The sequence below is a fragment of the Malaclemys terrapin genome, chromosome 16 (genome assembly GCF_027887155.1).
Source record: "Malaclemys terrapin pileata isolate rMalTer1 chromosome 16, rMalTer1.hap1, whole genome shotgun sequence".
NCBI lineage: Eukaryota > Metazoa > Chordata > Testudines > Emydidae > Malaclemys > Malaclemys terrapin.
In genome coordinates this window covers 6,345,339-6,362,350 of record NC_071520.1, presented here as the reverse complement: position 1 = coordinate 6,362,350, position 17,012 = coordinate 6,345,339, and the positions used below count along the sequence as shown (strand labels likewise).

General features: G+C 49.3%; 1 protein-coding gene across 2 annotated transcripts in view; it reads left to right on the top strand.

Annotated features, from left to right (window-relative positions):
• Positions 1-17,012, top strand: part of AIFM3 (apoptosis inducing factor mitochondria associated 3) — an 85,406-nt gene that overhangs the window by 17,575 nt on the left and 50,819 nt on the right. For both annotated transcript variants that reach the window (XM_054006666.1, XM_054006665.1), the window contains exons 3-4: positions 4,379-4,592; positions 15,298-15,407. In XM_054006666.1, the coding sequence (XP_053862641.1) occupies positions 4,379-4,592; positions 15,298-15,407 (324 nt within the window). The remainder of the gene's footprint in view (positions 1-4,378; positions 4,593-15,297; positions 15,408-17,012) is intronic.

Sequence of the window (17,012 nt, the reverse complement as noted above, 5' to 3'; positions counted from 1 at the left end):
AAGATTTTTTTTTCATATGGAACAGCTTGTGGAATTCGTTGCCATTGGCTGGCATTGAGGCCAAGAAGTCATAGAGAGCTTGGACATTTATATGGGTAATGAGACTTCTGGATATATAATAGCTAATGCTAAAAAAAAAGCACTAAAAGCAATGGGAATTTGGGGCATAGGCGCTTCAGAAAATCCCACTAGGTCAATGATCCCCAAACTATGGGGCATGGAGGAACATTCAGGGGGCACGCAGTGGGGCCCAGGCCAGTCCCCACAGGAGGCGGGGAGGGATCGCCACCCAGACCCGCTCTGCCCCCAGCCCAGCTCCACTCCACTCTGTGCCCCACCCCCAGCCCAAGCTCCACTCCGGCCCCTGCTGCACCCCCGTGCTCTCATTCCCTCTCCGCCCCCAGGCCAGCTCTGCTCTAGCTCCAGCTCCTCCCCCATCCCAAGTTCTGCCTCCAGCTCCGCCTTCAGCTCCAGCTCCTCTGCTTAGTGCAATAATGGAGGGGTGTGTGGACAGATTCCATACTGGTAAGGGGGGGAGGATGCGACAGGAAAAGTTTGAGCACCACAGCATTACATTCAGTATCTGATCATTGCCTTTTTTTGCTGCTTTATTGTCTTGTAAACAACTGCTACCTAATTTGCTGTCTACTCTCACCCTTAACTCTTTCATTATGACAGCTTCCCAGGGTGCTACCTACCCTGAAGTACCCTGGCAAGTTTAATTAACTTAATGTTTACTCCCTGCTTCTAGATCACCAGTAGAGGTGTTAAATTAAGCTGGTACCAACAGTGATCTGTGAGACATCTCCCCAGAGATCTCCCACGCACCCATGAACCAGCTGGTATCTAACCAACCTAATTATGTGAAGGAGACTCACCTCCAGGTTCTCGCCTGGCATCCTACAAGCTACCCATTGCTAGACTGTATTGGTCTTTATGAAGAAAGTAGCACTTTAAATACCTGTAACATTTCAACTCCTCTTAAACCAAACTCTTTTTCTGTTACTACTTTCCAGCCACTGTCTTCCCAGGTTGACTTGCGTTTGCAGTTCTGTGCCCCAAGTAGAGTCATTTTCTTTTTATTAACTGGCCCAGATTTTCACTGATCCTCATGCAGGGGAGTGAGGAGGTGTAAGGCCCCACCCCACCCGTTGGCAGCCCCTGGGCAGATTGCAGGAACAAGCTCAGAGCAGGCTCAGTAGTGAAACGGAGGGGGCAGCACGTTGGTTTTGCCCCCCTCACTATGCCAGCACGGCTGGCACAAGGTAAGGAGCAAGTTGCACCCTGCGGTAAACCTGCTCTGGGTCAGTTCCAGGTGCATTGAGAGGGAGGGGGCACAAAGGGCTGGATTCACAAAAGGACTTACGAACCTAACTGCCACTTTAGGTGCCTAAATCCCAGAGTCAGGCCCACTGGGATTCACAAAGCCCTTGCTCAGCTGCCGCCGAACCCTGTAGGTACATAAACTCCCTCGGCACCTACATGTTTGCAGTAAAAGTTTGCTATGGGGCTATTTTTCTGCCCGTGAGCATGCGTGCGACTGCCTCCCTCCATGTTTCCAGATGCCCAAGCCCCAGAGTGAAACACAAACTGAGAGAAATAGGGGCTTCTCGATCTAACTCGCCTGTGAACTGGTGTGCTCAGAGCTCGCCTAGCAGAGCAGACCCCCCCATACGTGAACAGACACAAAATAGCTGGGGAAGGATGATGTCCCTCGTAGGTTTTAGCCCCGTGGGGAGGGTACTCTCTGGGATGGGGAAGACCCCTGTTTACCCCCCTCAGCCGTAGGCAGGGCTGGTGCAAGGAAGTTTCACGCCCTAGGCGAAACTTCCACATTGCGCCTCCCCCAGCCCTGTGGCAGCTCCCTGCCCCCCCCCGCCCTGAGGCGCACCCCCCGCGGCAGCTCCTCCCCCCCGGGGAGCCGTGCGGCAGCTCCCCACCCCAACTCACCTCTGCTCCGCCTCCTCCCCAAGCACACCGCCCCCGCTCTAATTCTCCTCCCCTCCCAGGCTTGCGGCGCCAAACAGCTGATTGGTGACGCAAGCCTGGGAGGCAGGAGAAGTGGAGCAGCGACGGTGTGCTCAGGGAGGGGGCGTAGGAACACTGTAAAAATGCTTTTTGGCGCCCCCAAATCTTGGCGCCCTAGGCAACCACCTAGTTTGCCTTAATGGTAGCACCGGCCCTGGCCGTAGGCATCTAATGCCAAGTAAGGATTTTGCAGATGAGAATTCCAAGCAGAGGGAGGTGCCAAACTCCCAGAGAGGATGTTCTCACCTTGGCAACTCCCATTGACTAGCTGAGGCAGAGAGCCACCTCCCATGCTGGCTTTTGTGGATCCCATTCTGAGGTGCCTCTCTCTCCCTTTCCAGTGTACAGGGAGCCCAGGCACTGAACTCAAATGTTGTGAGTCCCAGTGATTGCACATCACCACCCCTAAGTTCCTTGGTGACTCTAGCAATAAGCAATGGTTGGGGGAGATGGGTGAGCAGCAATTGACCGGTTTGTGTGGAAGGGGAGTTTGTGCAGCTCCATGTGATGTTCCTCGCTCGTAAGAAAAGGTCACGATTGTCCTCACTTGAATCTCACCGGTGAGGAACCACACACAAAACCTGGCAGCTATGGGAATTCCTCTACAAGTCATGGGAATATCAATCGCCCCATTTTCCAGCTGCTAATGCGGACAATGATTATTTCCTTATGTTATGAGACATAAACAATGTTTGCTGCCACAGTGTGAGGGTAACTGCCCCTGTATTCCCCCCTCTGTGGCCCATTCCAGGAGTGCCCAGTCAGGTCTCAGGTCTCCAGGTGTCACTTGTCTCTGGGCGGGGAGTGTTGCCTCACTCCCTTCTGACTGCACAGCTCCCTGCCTTACCCAAGGATATCCCCAGTCTGCCTAACGGCCAGCGCTTGTGCATGGCTTTCTCTCCGAGGGCTCTGCACAGCGAGTTGCCAGCAGTTACAAGTTACCACACCGCTCTTTCTAAGCAAGCACGTTTATTCTTAAGGTAAAAATATCACAGAAAAACATAAACTCAATAGAAGTTCCTATACACATGCTAAAAGCTTAGCAGAGGTCACCTCATAGGTCTTTTGGGGCCTTAGTAGGCCAAAGTCCTTCAAACGCTTCCACCAGGGTTGTGGGGGGACCCCTTGGAGAGACTGTCCTGGCTGCTGGTTCAGAAAGAACCTTTCTTCATCTGTTGGTCTCTGAAAAACTATGTTTGGACCAGTATATGCATACCTCCCCAGCAGGGACATGTTGACAGTTTCAGGGACTTGCCTTAATCACCCCCCATTGCTTTTAGCTCCTGGAGGAGTGGTAGGAACCCTCCCCCTTGGCGTTGCAACACTCCCTGGCCCATAACAATAAATAAACCATTCATAGACTTACTACAATGTGGTCCTCAAAGATAGCGCATGCAGTTGCAATATTATTTATACTTGCAAGTACAAAGTATTAAGGCCAGTTGGCAGCACAGCTGGGACTAGAACTCAGATGCTACCAACGCAGGGCATTAGACCCAGATTTTGGGGCTAGGTGGCATTTGGGAAGGCTCTTTCTCCTCTAGCAGCTTTGTCAAAAATTAAAATTTGAAAATCAGCCAATACTGCTGGGAAATGTTTTCTAGGAACATCTCACCCAGTTCTAATGCTGCTGTTTATCCCCAGGACGTTTTCATCTTCTATTGCCAAGTTTGTGCACCTTCCCCATGGAATGCTCAGGATTCATAAGGGTCAGAACTCAAATAATAGTTGAAATTCATAACATCCATTTCTTATTAATTGTCATCTGAAGTGGTAGCAAAAGCCTGCTCAGCTGTGTACCGATTTAATCTACCATGCTGTATAGGTTTAGCTTTACCTCCCAATTCATATTGGTTATTAATGATGGAAAATTTTTCTTGATCTGTTTTCAGATGAAGAGAGACCCATTTACAACTAGAAACTGAAGCGTCTAAGCCTGAGAATAAATTACACCCGATTGCTAGTAGCTGTATTTCATTAACAGGGAACACGCCTAACATTGATTGGGTGGCATTTCACAAGCTTTAATATTTCTGTTTGCAAGAATACCTGGTTGGTGCATATTGAGGAAAAGCGGTGGGTTGTGATTAAAAAGGGAATATAGGGGTCATGGATATTAAAACTGAGTCAAGACTGAGATTTAATTTGCCACCTTCCCAGCCAAGGCAGCAATTCTAAATGGCATGCGTCAGGTCACCTAGAATTTCCAGAATGCCAGAGTTCCTAGGAGAGCTGGAGGTAATGTCTCAAGGCCATAATAGCATTATCTGCAGATTTCTGTAGAAATGATACAATTTGACTTAAAAAGCTGCTGCTTAGATTGAATGAAGATTTCTGTTCGCTCCTGCAGTTGAAGTGAAAATTGAGGTGGTGCTACCAGAGAAAGAGAGGGCCAAGGAGGAGATGTCACCCAATGGGAAAGCCAGTCCACTTGTTTACAAAGTCAATGGGACTGCCCGGCATTACCACCTCGAAGAACATCCCATCACCATCAACCCCTACCAGAATGTGAAGGATGTAGTGGAAGCCTCCGTGTGCCACGTGAAGGACCTTGAGAATGGACAGTAAGTGTTTAACATTTTTAACAGCCTAAAGGATCCCAGAGGGCTTTATACATGCTACCGTATCCTATACCATAACTAAAATGCTGCCACATGGTGCCGGAGCTGAACAGCAAGGCTGCACAAGCCTGTGAAATGTGGCATGTTATGACCCCAATTAATCTAAACACTTGAGCATGTGCTCAACTGTAACTTTGTGCTTAAATTCATCTCCAGTCAGCATGGCATTTAAGCATACGCTTACAAGTACGCATGTATTTAACTGCTTTGCTGAATCAGGGCTTATGTCATGGAAATTGTCGCTTTTTTATCACTAGCTCTTTAGCCTTGACTAATCCGAGATGATTGGACCATCTGTGGCCAGTGTAATTTATCTTCGTAATATGGATAGTGTTATCTTCCTCCAGTTTTAATACAATAGAATCTTGTACAAGTGACAACTTGTCTTTAATGTTTTTGGATACTTTAACTTCTTTCATGTTCTGTGCCTGTGGAACTCCTGTTAGGGAGATGGGACACTAATTTCCAATAGACCTTGTCTAGTATCCTTTAGTTGCTTCTTTAATTATTGTAAGTTTATTTGCAAAGTTCTCGACTTAGCATTTTAACAAACTAGTTTAAGTAAAACACGCATGTGTGGAGTTCATGGAGTAGGCCCCATACCACTTCTACCTTGTCTTGTTTTTCTAGTTGATCTGGTTCCTCATCAATTTGTTCTCTCACAAAGAATGGAATTTTCTGGTGTTTTTGTGCTAATGGAAACACACTTTGCTTGCAGTTTCACAGTCCTGATTTTTAGTGTAACAATGGAATCTGTTAGGATATCGGACAATAGATCACTGGCACATATTGATAAAAACACATATTCATACCAGAATAAAAAATAACTGATTATGTGGCAACCCAGAGAGGGAGAAAGCCAGATATGTTGGAAGAAGCCCAGGGAAATAGCAGCAAGGAGTTGGACTGCCCAGGGACTGTGGCTGCTTGTTATAGGGTCACTGGACTGGAGCCCAGTGTCACGGGTGGGCCTGGGTTCCCCTACCAGCCTCTGGGGAGTGGCAAAAGTTGTTGGAGATGCCAGCCAGACAGCAGGTCTGGAAAGACTGCAAATTCCCCAGAAGGGGAGGACTTTAGTGACCGGGCCGGAGGGAGGAAGCTGCAGACCCAGGAGTGAGCAGGGCAGCAGAGTGAGACAAGACAGGAGAAGACAACACTGGAGGTAGAGCATAAACTGGCAGAGCTAATCCCCAGGATGGCCAGCAGTAGGTGCTGCAAGCAGTTGAGTGTGCCCCGTGACAATGTCCCTTGACGTCATGTTCCCTTACTTTCGTGGCACCTACAGTCTGGCTTGTAAGTATAAGCCACTTTCGTTTCATCTGGTAGCAAGACCATAGTTTTGGGTCATCTCCCATGAAAGTACTGCCTCCCTCAATCATAAATCTCCCCTTCTTCATCCACAGCTTCATTGCTGCAGCAGAACAAAACCGTCATGGTAGAGACAGCGAGACATTCCAGGCAGAACGCTGAAAATCAGGTCAAGCGCTTGCACAGGATTCTGTTCAATAGGGCCCAGTGCAGAGTGGCATATTGGAATGATGTGTTCTTCCTGGTGACCCTCAGCTGCTGAGTCTGAGGCTGCCACAATCTGAACTAACTGGAGCTTCCTCCGGGCATAGGCCTTCATTCCTAGATACAGAGAACTGCAGTAGCCGAGTGTAGATGCATGGATCGCCGTGGCCCACTCTGAGTGCGACGGGATCAGGTGCAATATTCTGACCAATTGCAAAGGGAAATGGGAGTGCAGGGTCTCATACCTGTGGACTGCAGTGCAGATGCCTTTGGTGGGAGGGGCGAGTTATTCCAGGCGCTAACCCTGTCTCACCAGCCTTGCTTCAGTCTGGTCTAGGTTCAGTTTCAGTCCGCTGCCCTCCAGGCAGTCGCCCGTGTCTGCTCGTCACTGAGAAAGTGGAAGATGGGTGCTATTTGCAGTCCATGTCAGGGAACTGTAGAGCTGGATTTTCACTGCACATTGATGGTACTTCAGCCTTTGTTGTTTCAGTCCCAATGGTTTCATCTAGATATTGAATAGGACAGCAAGGGACCACTGCATCGGTACACGCAGCCTGAAAGGGCACCAGCACAGCTGGAGTTGGCTGCACCCGGGCAACAGAAGTCAGGGATGTTTTGTACTCCCACATTCTGGACTTGCATGGCCCAGTAGAAAAGGGGGAATAGTATCTTTATGGATGTGCTTGTGCGGAAGAGGGAGAATGGAGCTGATTGATTTGGGGACGTTCAGTGCTTGGGGACCGCCATGCAATGGAGTTATGAATGACCTGATGATTCACAGTATGAATTCATATGAGGACATGACTGATATGTGGATTGCTGTGCCTAACCATATAGAGGAATAGTGTTTGATTACTAATTCCTAATTGTTTGTGATCACGTGTTTAGCTTTATTATAGCAAATGCTGATTGTACGGTGAGAGGCAGTGAGAGCAATAAACTTTCTTGATGACATAAAAAGTTCAGTCTATCTAGTTTAACAAAGTAAGGTTAAGGGGTGACTTCATCACGGTTTAAAAGTGCCTGCACAGGGAACAGAAATGTAATAATAAGGGGTTCTTCAGTCTAGCAGAGAAACGTATAACACGATCCAGGGGCTGAAAACTGAAGCTAGACAAATTCAGACTCAAAATAAGGTGCACATTTTTAACAGAGGTGATGCAACCATTGGAACAACTTGCGGATTCTCCATCACTGAACATTTTAAAATGAAGATTGGATGGTTTTCTAAGAAGTCTGCTCTAGTTCAAACAGGAGCTATTTCAGGGAAGTCCTATAGTGTGTGTTATGCCGGAGATCAGAAGATAATAATCTATTACTTCTTTGAGAAATAGCCTGGGCTCTTTCCATGAAGGAGTGGGCTGGAAATGTACACACATGCGGGGGCAGAACCAGAGTTGGGTATGGCGTGATTGCATTCTGGGTATTGACTCTTTCACCTCCCTCGTTTGCTCAGTTTGTGAGTACAAAGCTATTCTTTCTGTCAGTCCTTTCTGCTCCTCCAGAAGTCTGAGATTAGAACCAAACTGGGCTTATCAGCACCAGTAGAAAACTCTGGAGCCCAAACTCTCCCTCCACGACACCCATGCAAACCCCCAAGCAACTAATGAGGAGTGAGATGGAAAGGGGACAGCCTGATGCTCAGAGCTGAGGAAGTTTTAAAACAACATCTTTTTGCTTAGAAACTGATGTGGGGTCAGTGAGACAAAACAAACAGGGAACACACAGGCAGAGGCTGGTTTTCCAATGGCTTTTTTTCAGGACAGAGCTGCATTTTAACTGGCATTTCCTGGCTTGTGAGTGCAAGCTGGGCAGACATGACAAAACTTAACACCCCCTCCCCCTCCCCCCGGCTTTTTTTTTTCTTTCAAATATGGAATAAAATCTTAATAGCAATGACTCTAATTGAGTAGATTGCTTTATTCTAACAGCCCTAGGTTGTAACTAGCCATCTCGCTCACTTGCGGAATGAGTGTGTCATTTGAAATCTTTTGCACAAGGTTTCTGTATTTGCTTCAAGACATCAGGTGCTGATGATTATCTGTCACAGGTCAAGTGGTTCCTTCGGGTGGCTGTAAACCATTTCTCTTATCTTTTCATAACTCTGAAGTTGTCATTTAACAAGAACTGTGGGTTTGCTCTGAAATAAAATCCATGAGAAGAATGCAGCAAGACTTGTTCCTTTTGCGTGTGGTGAAGCATGAGCCTGCATTGATCTCTTTATTCCATTTGGGATGTGCTTACTGCAAGGACTAAACAGGTACGGGGGAGGGAGCAGAGCCCGTGCAGCATTCTGCTCAGATAAAACTGCGATATGCCCTTAGCAGTAGCCCATATTGCTGCTTAGGGCCCCATCAGCAAGGTATTTAAGCACATGCCAAAAAGGACTATTCCATTGGGACAATTTTGGGGTAAAGGTAGGCAGGTGCAGAACTGAGGTTTGTCAGGTGCTCCACTCCCCGTGGACCCCAGCAGAGACCTACAGAGCACCGGAGAGGTGGGATTCACAAAGTTATTCAGGCATCTAACTTCCAAAAACAGGTCAGCTAGAATAACTGGGACTTGCAGCATAAAACGAGGAGGCCCTGGGGGATTCTGCCACTCCTCTGGGAGGGAGCTTGGCAATCAAGGGCACCTGGACCAGAGAGATCTGCCAGCTGCCTGGTTCAAACTAGACTGAGAGATGAGACGCAGACCCACCCACCCTGGATGGCAGTTGTCAGGAGTGGACGCAGATTTAGAACCAATTGCCGAAGTACATTTAGCTCATTAAAGACTTCAATAAAAGGCCTTACCAGAGGGACAGGGCCCATGCTGGGCATCTTAAGGATTGGAGAGTCTGAAGGTTTTGAATATTCCCCTGTGAACCTTTGTCAAGTCTTGCCGTGGCTGTCTGTGGTGTGGGAAGAGGAGGGGCAATCCAGAAGACGGGTAGGTCTCTTAAGAGATGGGGAGATTTGGTTCCTATGCTGTCCTATAGGATAAGTTATTTAGGGTTACCATATTTCAGCAAGCAAAAAAGAGGACGGGAGGAGCCCCGCCCTAGCCCCGCCCCCGTCCTGGCCCCGCCCCCGTCCTGCCCTAGCCCCGCCCCCACCCTGCCCCTCCCACTTCCCGCCCCCCCAGAACCCCCAACCCTCCCCCCGTTCCTTGTCCCCTGACTGCCCCCTCCTGGGACCCCTGTCCCTAACTGCCCCCCAGGACTCCACTCCCTATCTAAGCCTCCCTGCCTCTTGTCCCCTGACTGCCCCAACCCTTATCCACACCCCCACCCCCAGACAGACCCCTGGGACTCCCACGCCCCATCCAACCACTCCCCACCCCCTGACAGCCCCCCCCCCAGAACTCCCAACCCATCTAAACCCCTCTGCTCCCTGTCCCCTGACTGCTCCGATCCCTCTCCGCACTCCTGCCCCCTGACAGCCCCCCCCAGAACTCCCAACCCATCTAAACCCCTCTGCTCCCTGTCCCCTGACTGCTCCGATCCCTCTCCCCACCCCTGCCCCCTGACAGCCCCCCCCAGAACTCCCAACCCATCTAAACCCCTCTGCTCCCTGTCCCCTGACTGCTCTGATCCCTCTCCCCACTCCTGCCCCCTGACAGCCCCCCCAGAACTCCCAACCCATCTAAACCCCTCTGCTCCCTGTCCCCTGACTGCTCTGATCCCTCTCCCCACTCCTGCCCCCTGACAGCTCCCCCCCAGAACTCCCAGCCCCCCACTCCGCTCCTTGTCCCCTGACTGCCCCCTCCTGGGACCCCCTGCTCCTAACTGCCCTCCAGAACCCCACCCCCTACCTAAGACTCCTTGTTCCTTGTCCCCTAACTGCCCCCTCCTAAGACCCCCCCCAACTGCCCCCCAGGACTGTATCCTGACTGCCCAAAACTTTCTCCACTCCCCCCCAAAAAGCCCCCCCCCGTTTCTTGACTGCCCCCTCCAGAACCTCCCTGCCCCTTCGCCTGCCCCCCCTTACCCTGCTGCTCAGAACAGGGTGTTGGGCTCTGTGCGAGCGGAGCCGGACACCAAAACCCGGTCCCTGGCCCTGCACAACAAAACCCGGTCCCTGGCCCTGCACAGTGCTGCCGGACCGGGTTGCAGGGGAGAGCTGCCCCTGGCTCAGAATGCAGGGCAGATCCGGCTCCTCTACAGCTGCTCCTGAGTCCAGCCCGGGACTTCCCTGCAGCCCTCCCAGCCGCTCGCTCTGCCGGGGGAGGGGGAAATCCCGGACATTGTGAGTGCTTTACAAATTCCCCCCGGACGCTATTTTTAGCACGAAAAGGAGGACATGTCCGGGTAAATCCGGACGAATGGTAACCCTAAGTTATTGTCAGTCTAGCCCTGTTGGCAGCAGAGGCAGTAAGGGTTTCATAGATTGTTAGGGTTTAAAGTCAAAAGAGACCATTGTGTTAATCTTGTCTGAACTGCATAAAACTGACCAGGAGGCTCACCCTGTGATTCCTGCATGGATCTCAGTAACCTGTGGTTGACTTAAAGCAGAACTTGTAGACAGAGATCTAATCTTGATCTAAAGACCTTTCTCTCCCCGTGTATGCTGCCATTGAGAGTGGTGGAAGAATGCCTTCTGCAGTCCCTGGGTTTACAGGGAGCGATTTGCTAGCAAGTGTTCATTGTAAAGGGCAGGCATTTCAACTTGCTTCCCTCTTAGTCTGCCAAAGCCCAGTTATTCTTCCTGGCATGCCGCCAGGGCCGACGAGGGGGGGGGGGGGGAAGCTGGTACAAATTACCGGGGCCCAGCGGCCTGGAAGGGGGCCCGGGGCCAGGCTTCCCCAGCTTCTCCCCCCCCCTCTCCCCCATCGGCCCTGTTTAGCTGGTCCGTCCTTGTTGGGGGGCCCAAAAAAATTCTGGGCCCGGCTTTCCCCCCTCTCATCAGCCCTGTTTAGCCAGTCCACCCTTGCTGGGGGGCCCGAAAATTTTTTTCACTGGGGCCTGAACCCGCTCTCGGCAGCCCTGGATGCCGCAAAACCCATCTCTTCTCCCAGGTGTTTGGGGATGAAGCCGATGATGAGACACAGTGTTAAGTGGCTTTTATGTTAATGATTGTACAAGCTACGGACAGTTCATCTGAAATGATGACACTGTTGGATGTATATTTTGCTACCGGAGGATAATGTGGTGCAGAGCTGCCCACCACAACGGAGGGGAGCTGTTTGGTTATAAATAAAGATTCTTCATTTTTATTTTAATTGCAAAAACCTGAATAAACATCACTGCTGCATCCTAAAACATGCAGTTTGGAAACTCCCTCCTGCAAGTGAGAGCGTTTGCTTTGGCGGCATCACTAAATAGGTTCCCCGTGATCCTGAGGGCACACTGACAGGCCACAGCTGGGCTCCACAAAAAGGGCAACAGCTCACCCTACCCGGGAGATTGAGACGAGAGATCCTTGCACCGAAACTCCCAGGAGAGCAGCATTCCGTGTGTAAATGCACTAGTCAGGAATGGAATACCTGCTGCCAATCCGCCCGTTCCTTAGCCAGCATAATGCGTGCAGCCCCATGGAAGCCAGCAAGGCCAGATCCTCTGCCAGTGTAAAGCAACTGGATCTCATAGTACCAATGGGATCAGACCCCGTGCTGGTGTCAGTCAGCTCAACATTGACCCAGAGTCGTGTTGGATTCTCCTTCACCGGCAACTTTTCAATCAAGATTGAATGTTTTTCTGAAACGTATGCTCTAGTTCAAAGGAATTATTTTAGGGAAGTTCTCTGACCTGTGTACTACAGGAGGTCTTCTGGCCTTGGAATCGATGAACCTCACTGAAAGGGGATTTAGTCTTACTGGCTTCAGTGTAATCAGCACAGTCCCATTGAAGTCAATGGGTTCAAAATGCCAAATGGTGTAAATTGGCCATTGAATTTAATGAAGCTACATCAGTTCATGCCCCCTGAGAACTGGCCCATTTTTTAAAATCAAAAGTGCACATTTAATTGAGGTCACCAGTACCAAAAATGAAACAGATCCATTCCAGATGTTACTGCTACCATAAGTCGATTCAAATGAGAAAGGGAAGATGGGAGGAATTTATCACAGGAGCTTTCTAGAGCCCTGGTTTGATCAGGAGTCCGTCTAAGCTGCGCTGATGGCCGTACTGGCGATCTGTGTCCCCCAGCAATTCAAATCAAGCCAACTGTGTGAAAAATATTGACCTAAGATCTAACACAGATGCTGAATACATTGTTACGCACTTGATTCAATGTTTGACGTGTGTGGGGGGATCACGCACTGTTGATGCATGGTTGGCAAAGCTGTCCTAGTGGCCAGCACAGCAGTGACTGGATCTGCAATGCTGTTTGTAACAGCTACAGAAAGAGTTAGATAATGTCGCCATATGGCCTGAGTTGGAATCCAGTGTCCTCTCCTGCTTCAGCCTTTCAGAAAACCTGTAGATAAGATTGTAAATAGCTATTCTTAGCTTAGTTCAGTTAGTCTTAGTGTAATTAGCGTAGTTTGTTTTCCTGGACTGGGGATTCCCTCCCCGTAGTCGGGGACCACGCCTAGAATCTGAGCTTCAAAAACAGCGTTTCCTGCCCTAAATCCTTCTGTGTCAGCAACAACACCAATGCTGCCTCTACTGTCTGGGGGAGACGCACGTCTTGGGGAAGTGCAGCATTTGTTGCTTGTTTCTACCAAGAACTCTAGGGGAGGGATTCTGACCTAAAATGTTTGGTCCGTAATCTTGATGGAAGCATTCGGTGAGATGTTTTGCGTAGGCACTAGAAAGTATTTTATATTTATTTTTCTTGTAACCATTTCTGACTCTTATGCCTCATGACTTGCACTCACTTGAAATGTATCTCTTTATAGTTAATAAACTTGTTTTATTGTTTAAGCGGAAGTGACAGGGTAACTCTATTTACCGAAGTGGGTTGGTATATTATTCCCTTAAAGGAATAACAGACTTAATATATTTGTACTGTCCAGGAGAGGACAGGACAGTACAGGACATACATTTCTAGGGGACAATCCAGGACTGGGAGTGTGTTAGGGTCACTCCTCAGTATGACCAAGGCTGGTGAGAGCCAGGGTGTGACTGGCAGTCTGCGGTTACACAAACGCATCTGGGAGCGACCTCCATGCTGGTGGCTGATCGTGAGCAGTCCAGGTTGGAGGCTACAGCAGCAAGGCATTGCAAAGCACCCCAGGTCACAGGGCAGGGGTGACACAGCCCACACTGGTTTGGACTGTACTGTTTTCGTGAAATACTGTAAAGGAGGCTTGACATACCAAAGTGTTCCTTCTCCTTCACTCTAAATTTCTACCCAAGGTCGTCTCCAAATTCTACCTTCCCCAGTGTATTTCCTTACCTGTCCTTTTTCTGAAACCCCATGCTTCACATGAAGAGAAGAGACTTCATTCCCTCAACATCAGGTGTGCACTGGCTTTGACCTGCAAAGAACCAAGTCCATCAAAGTCTCCAAGACTTTGTTGTGATAGCAGAGAGATCCCGTGATCAGGCTATATCCTTTCAGAGGATTTCTAAGTGGGTTTCTGGCTGCATTATCAAATGCTGCAGACTAGCTCGCATCCCACCTCAGAGCAATATAATGGTCCACTCCACGGGTCTGCAGGCCCCTACAGTAGCATCCCTGGAGGAGGTCCCAATGCAGGATATATGCAGAGCAGACACCCGGAGCTCCATATATGTGTTTGCGAGACATTATACATGAGTCCAAGCCAATGCTGTGGATGCAGCAGTGGGATCTGCAGTACTGCACACATTTTGTTGCCAGCTTCCAGGCACCCATCTCCAATCTGAATATTGTTTGTCAGTCTCCCATGTGTGGAATACGCATGGGAACCAGCTCTCAAAGAAGAAGTGGAGGTTACTTACTGTCACTGGCGGTTCCTTGAGATGTGTGGGCCCTATCTGCATTCCGCTACCCGCCCTCCATCCCCTCTGCTGCAAATCTGATTAGATGCCTGGTAAGGAGAGGAACTGAGTGGGCATCAACCTGCCCTGCTTTTTATATCCTCGCTCGAGAGCACGAGGCGATCTACTGCGCATGTGCACGCCCAGGGACACAGCTTATTAAAATCTCCACACTCAGGCCCATGGTGCACATGCATACTCCACAGGCATACACAGCATACACGGCTGCGTAGGGCACCCGGAAATTTGGGGCACCCCTGGGTCTTAGTGTCCACCCCTCCCCTCTTCCTATCCCTGTTGTGACCCTTCCTGCAGGCTCACACCACAGCTGGCTGCTGCAGCGTGGTGAGTCTGTCTCCTGAGGGGACCTAGTACTTAAAAGTGAAAAAGCCTCCGGCCTGCCAGCCCTATTAGCACAACACTGAAACTGTTCAAGAGCCATTCAAGGGGTAACGAGGCCATTTAACAGGCATTCGCCAACCCCCAGGCATACAAAACCAGTTGTGCATCACTGTCATATTTACTCAGAACACGCCAGGGCCTTAGTTTAAAATTTGCTTTAAAAATATGTCATTAGTGTGCTGCTGAAGATTATAAAATCACATCTCTAAGAAATCCTTGCATAGGTTTTTAGCTGCACAATCTGAGTATTCATCTTTAGCTTTAAATGCTTGGATCTTCAGACATAGAGTTTTTTAAAAAAGAACAGGAGTACTTGTGGCACCTTAGAGACTAACAAATTTATTAGAGCATAAGCTTTCGTGGACTACAGCCCACTTCTTCGGATGTAGTCCACGAAAGCTTATGCTCTAATAAATTTGTTAGTCTCTAAGGTGCCACAAGTACTCCTGTTCTTCTTTTTGCTGATACAGACTAACACGGCTGTTACTCTGAAACTTGAGAGTTTTTTAAATAAATCCTTCAAAAAAAAAAACCCTTATCTAAAACACACATGCGAGCCCGGGCTGCCGTCGGGCACCAGTTTAATAATACTGCATAGGGCCCCATAAATCCTAAGGATGGCCCTGTGCGTACCCGTGGGCGGAGTACAGCTAGCGGCCACACCTCCAGTTACAGTACGTAACTGTGCTTATAGCTAAAAAGAAACCACGAGCTACTGTGAAAGCTTGGGACTGGCTCTCTGACATGTGACAGCCCGAGCAGATCAAAAGGCAGTGATAATAAATAATAGTAACAATAATAAATATCTATTCTGTATACTACATCTGTCATGCTTTTTACCTCCAGGATGCGAGAAGTAGACCTGGGCTGTGGGAAGGCTCTGCTGATAAAGGAAAATGGAGACTACTATGCAATGGGACACAAATGCCCTCACTACGGAGCCCCACTGGTGAAAGGTTAGTCTTGGTGTAAGGGTATGGACATGAATCAGACATTCACAACAGATGATGGAGCTGCATGAAGAATCTGAGCCATTTGGTATCATTCACCACATTGCAGAATGTTCAGGTCTGTAGAAAGCAACAGAGGGTCCTGTGGCACCTTTAAGACTGTTAGTCTTAAAGGTGCCACAGGACCCTCTGTTGCTTTTTACAGATTCAGACTAACACGGCTACCCCTCTGATACAGGTCTGTAGAGACGTCCTGCCTGTGAGGTAACATACACTTATAATCCAGGAAAGGGATCAAAATCCTCGGCCGAGCACTCTGTCCATGTTTGGTTTGCTAACAGATCTCGTGTAGCCTGTGCAGTGTATCTCAGAGTGAAATCTCTTAAAATGCTGTTTGAAGAATAGAAAGGAGATCTTTCTGCCAGTCTGAGCTGGCCGCAACAAGGGCCAGGTTCAGTATCTAGGGGTTCCTTTTCAACAATATATCATAAAACCGGCTTGAGCCCACCACCCCTGGGTGCCTCTAAGAGGCATTATTTTTTATTTATATTTTTATTAATACTTCCCCTCTCGCAAGCACGGAGTAGCAAAGAAACTTTTAATAAAAGGAGGGACGTAACCCAGCATTAAATTGGGAAAACCCCACAAACAGGTTCATAAACATAAACCATGAGCAAAAGACCCACCCCCAAGTAAGTTGGACAGTGTCCTTTTCCCCTCAGGTTCTTAAGTCCAGCAACCAAAAGTCCCCTTAACGTGCCCATCCCTTTTCTGCAGCCCACTCACAGTTGTTATCCTTGGTCAGGGCAGACCCAGGATTGAGAGGTGCATCTGCAGATTTCACCTCCCACCCTGGGGCGGTGGGGGAGTAAGAAGGCACCTTACTCGCTCCACTGCCCAGCGGATTGGCGCTCCGCTCCTCTCCACCGGCTGCCCCGCTGGCCGATCGCCACGCCTCTCCGCCAGGCTCCGCTCATCGCCCTGCTGGCCGATCGCCATGCCTCTCCACTGGCCGCCCTGCCAGCCAATCATCGATCCGCTGGGATGTCTTCAGGTCTCACCTCTTAACACAGGGGCCCGAGACTTTCACCTAGTGATTCCTGCAGCGGAGGGGAACTATTCTTCTCTACGACAGAGCATTTAGAAATTCCATCCTCCATGCGGATGGCTCTGCTGTGGTCCTGCTTCTTACCTGGAAGCCATAGCCACACACACACACACACACACACACACACACACACACACACACACACACACACACACACACACACACACACACACACACACACACACACACACACACACACACACACACACACACACACACACACACACTCTGGTTCTGCACATAACCAGCCACACCACATAAACATTCTTACCTCAAAAACAGTAAGAGCTGCTCTACATGCCATTTTTTCAGCAAATGTAACTACTCCAGGTGAAATTGGTGCAGCCCCTTGTGTGGATACGGTTCTCTTGTTACAAAGGAGCATATACGGTTATAGCCTAGTGCTGTATGTTTACCTGCTGGGCTCGTGGGAGAGCTGGCTTTGGTCCCTAGACACCAGACTTTCAGCTCTGCTCCAGCTCCTTTGCAGGAGACCGCTGTTA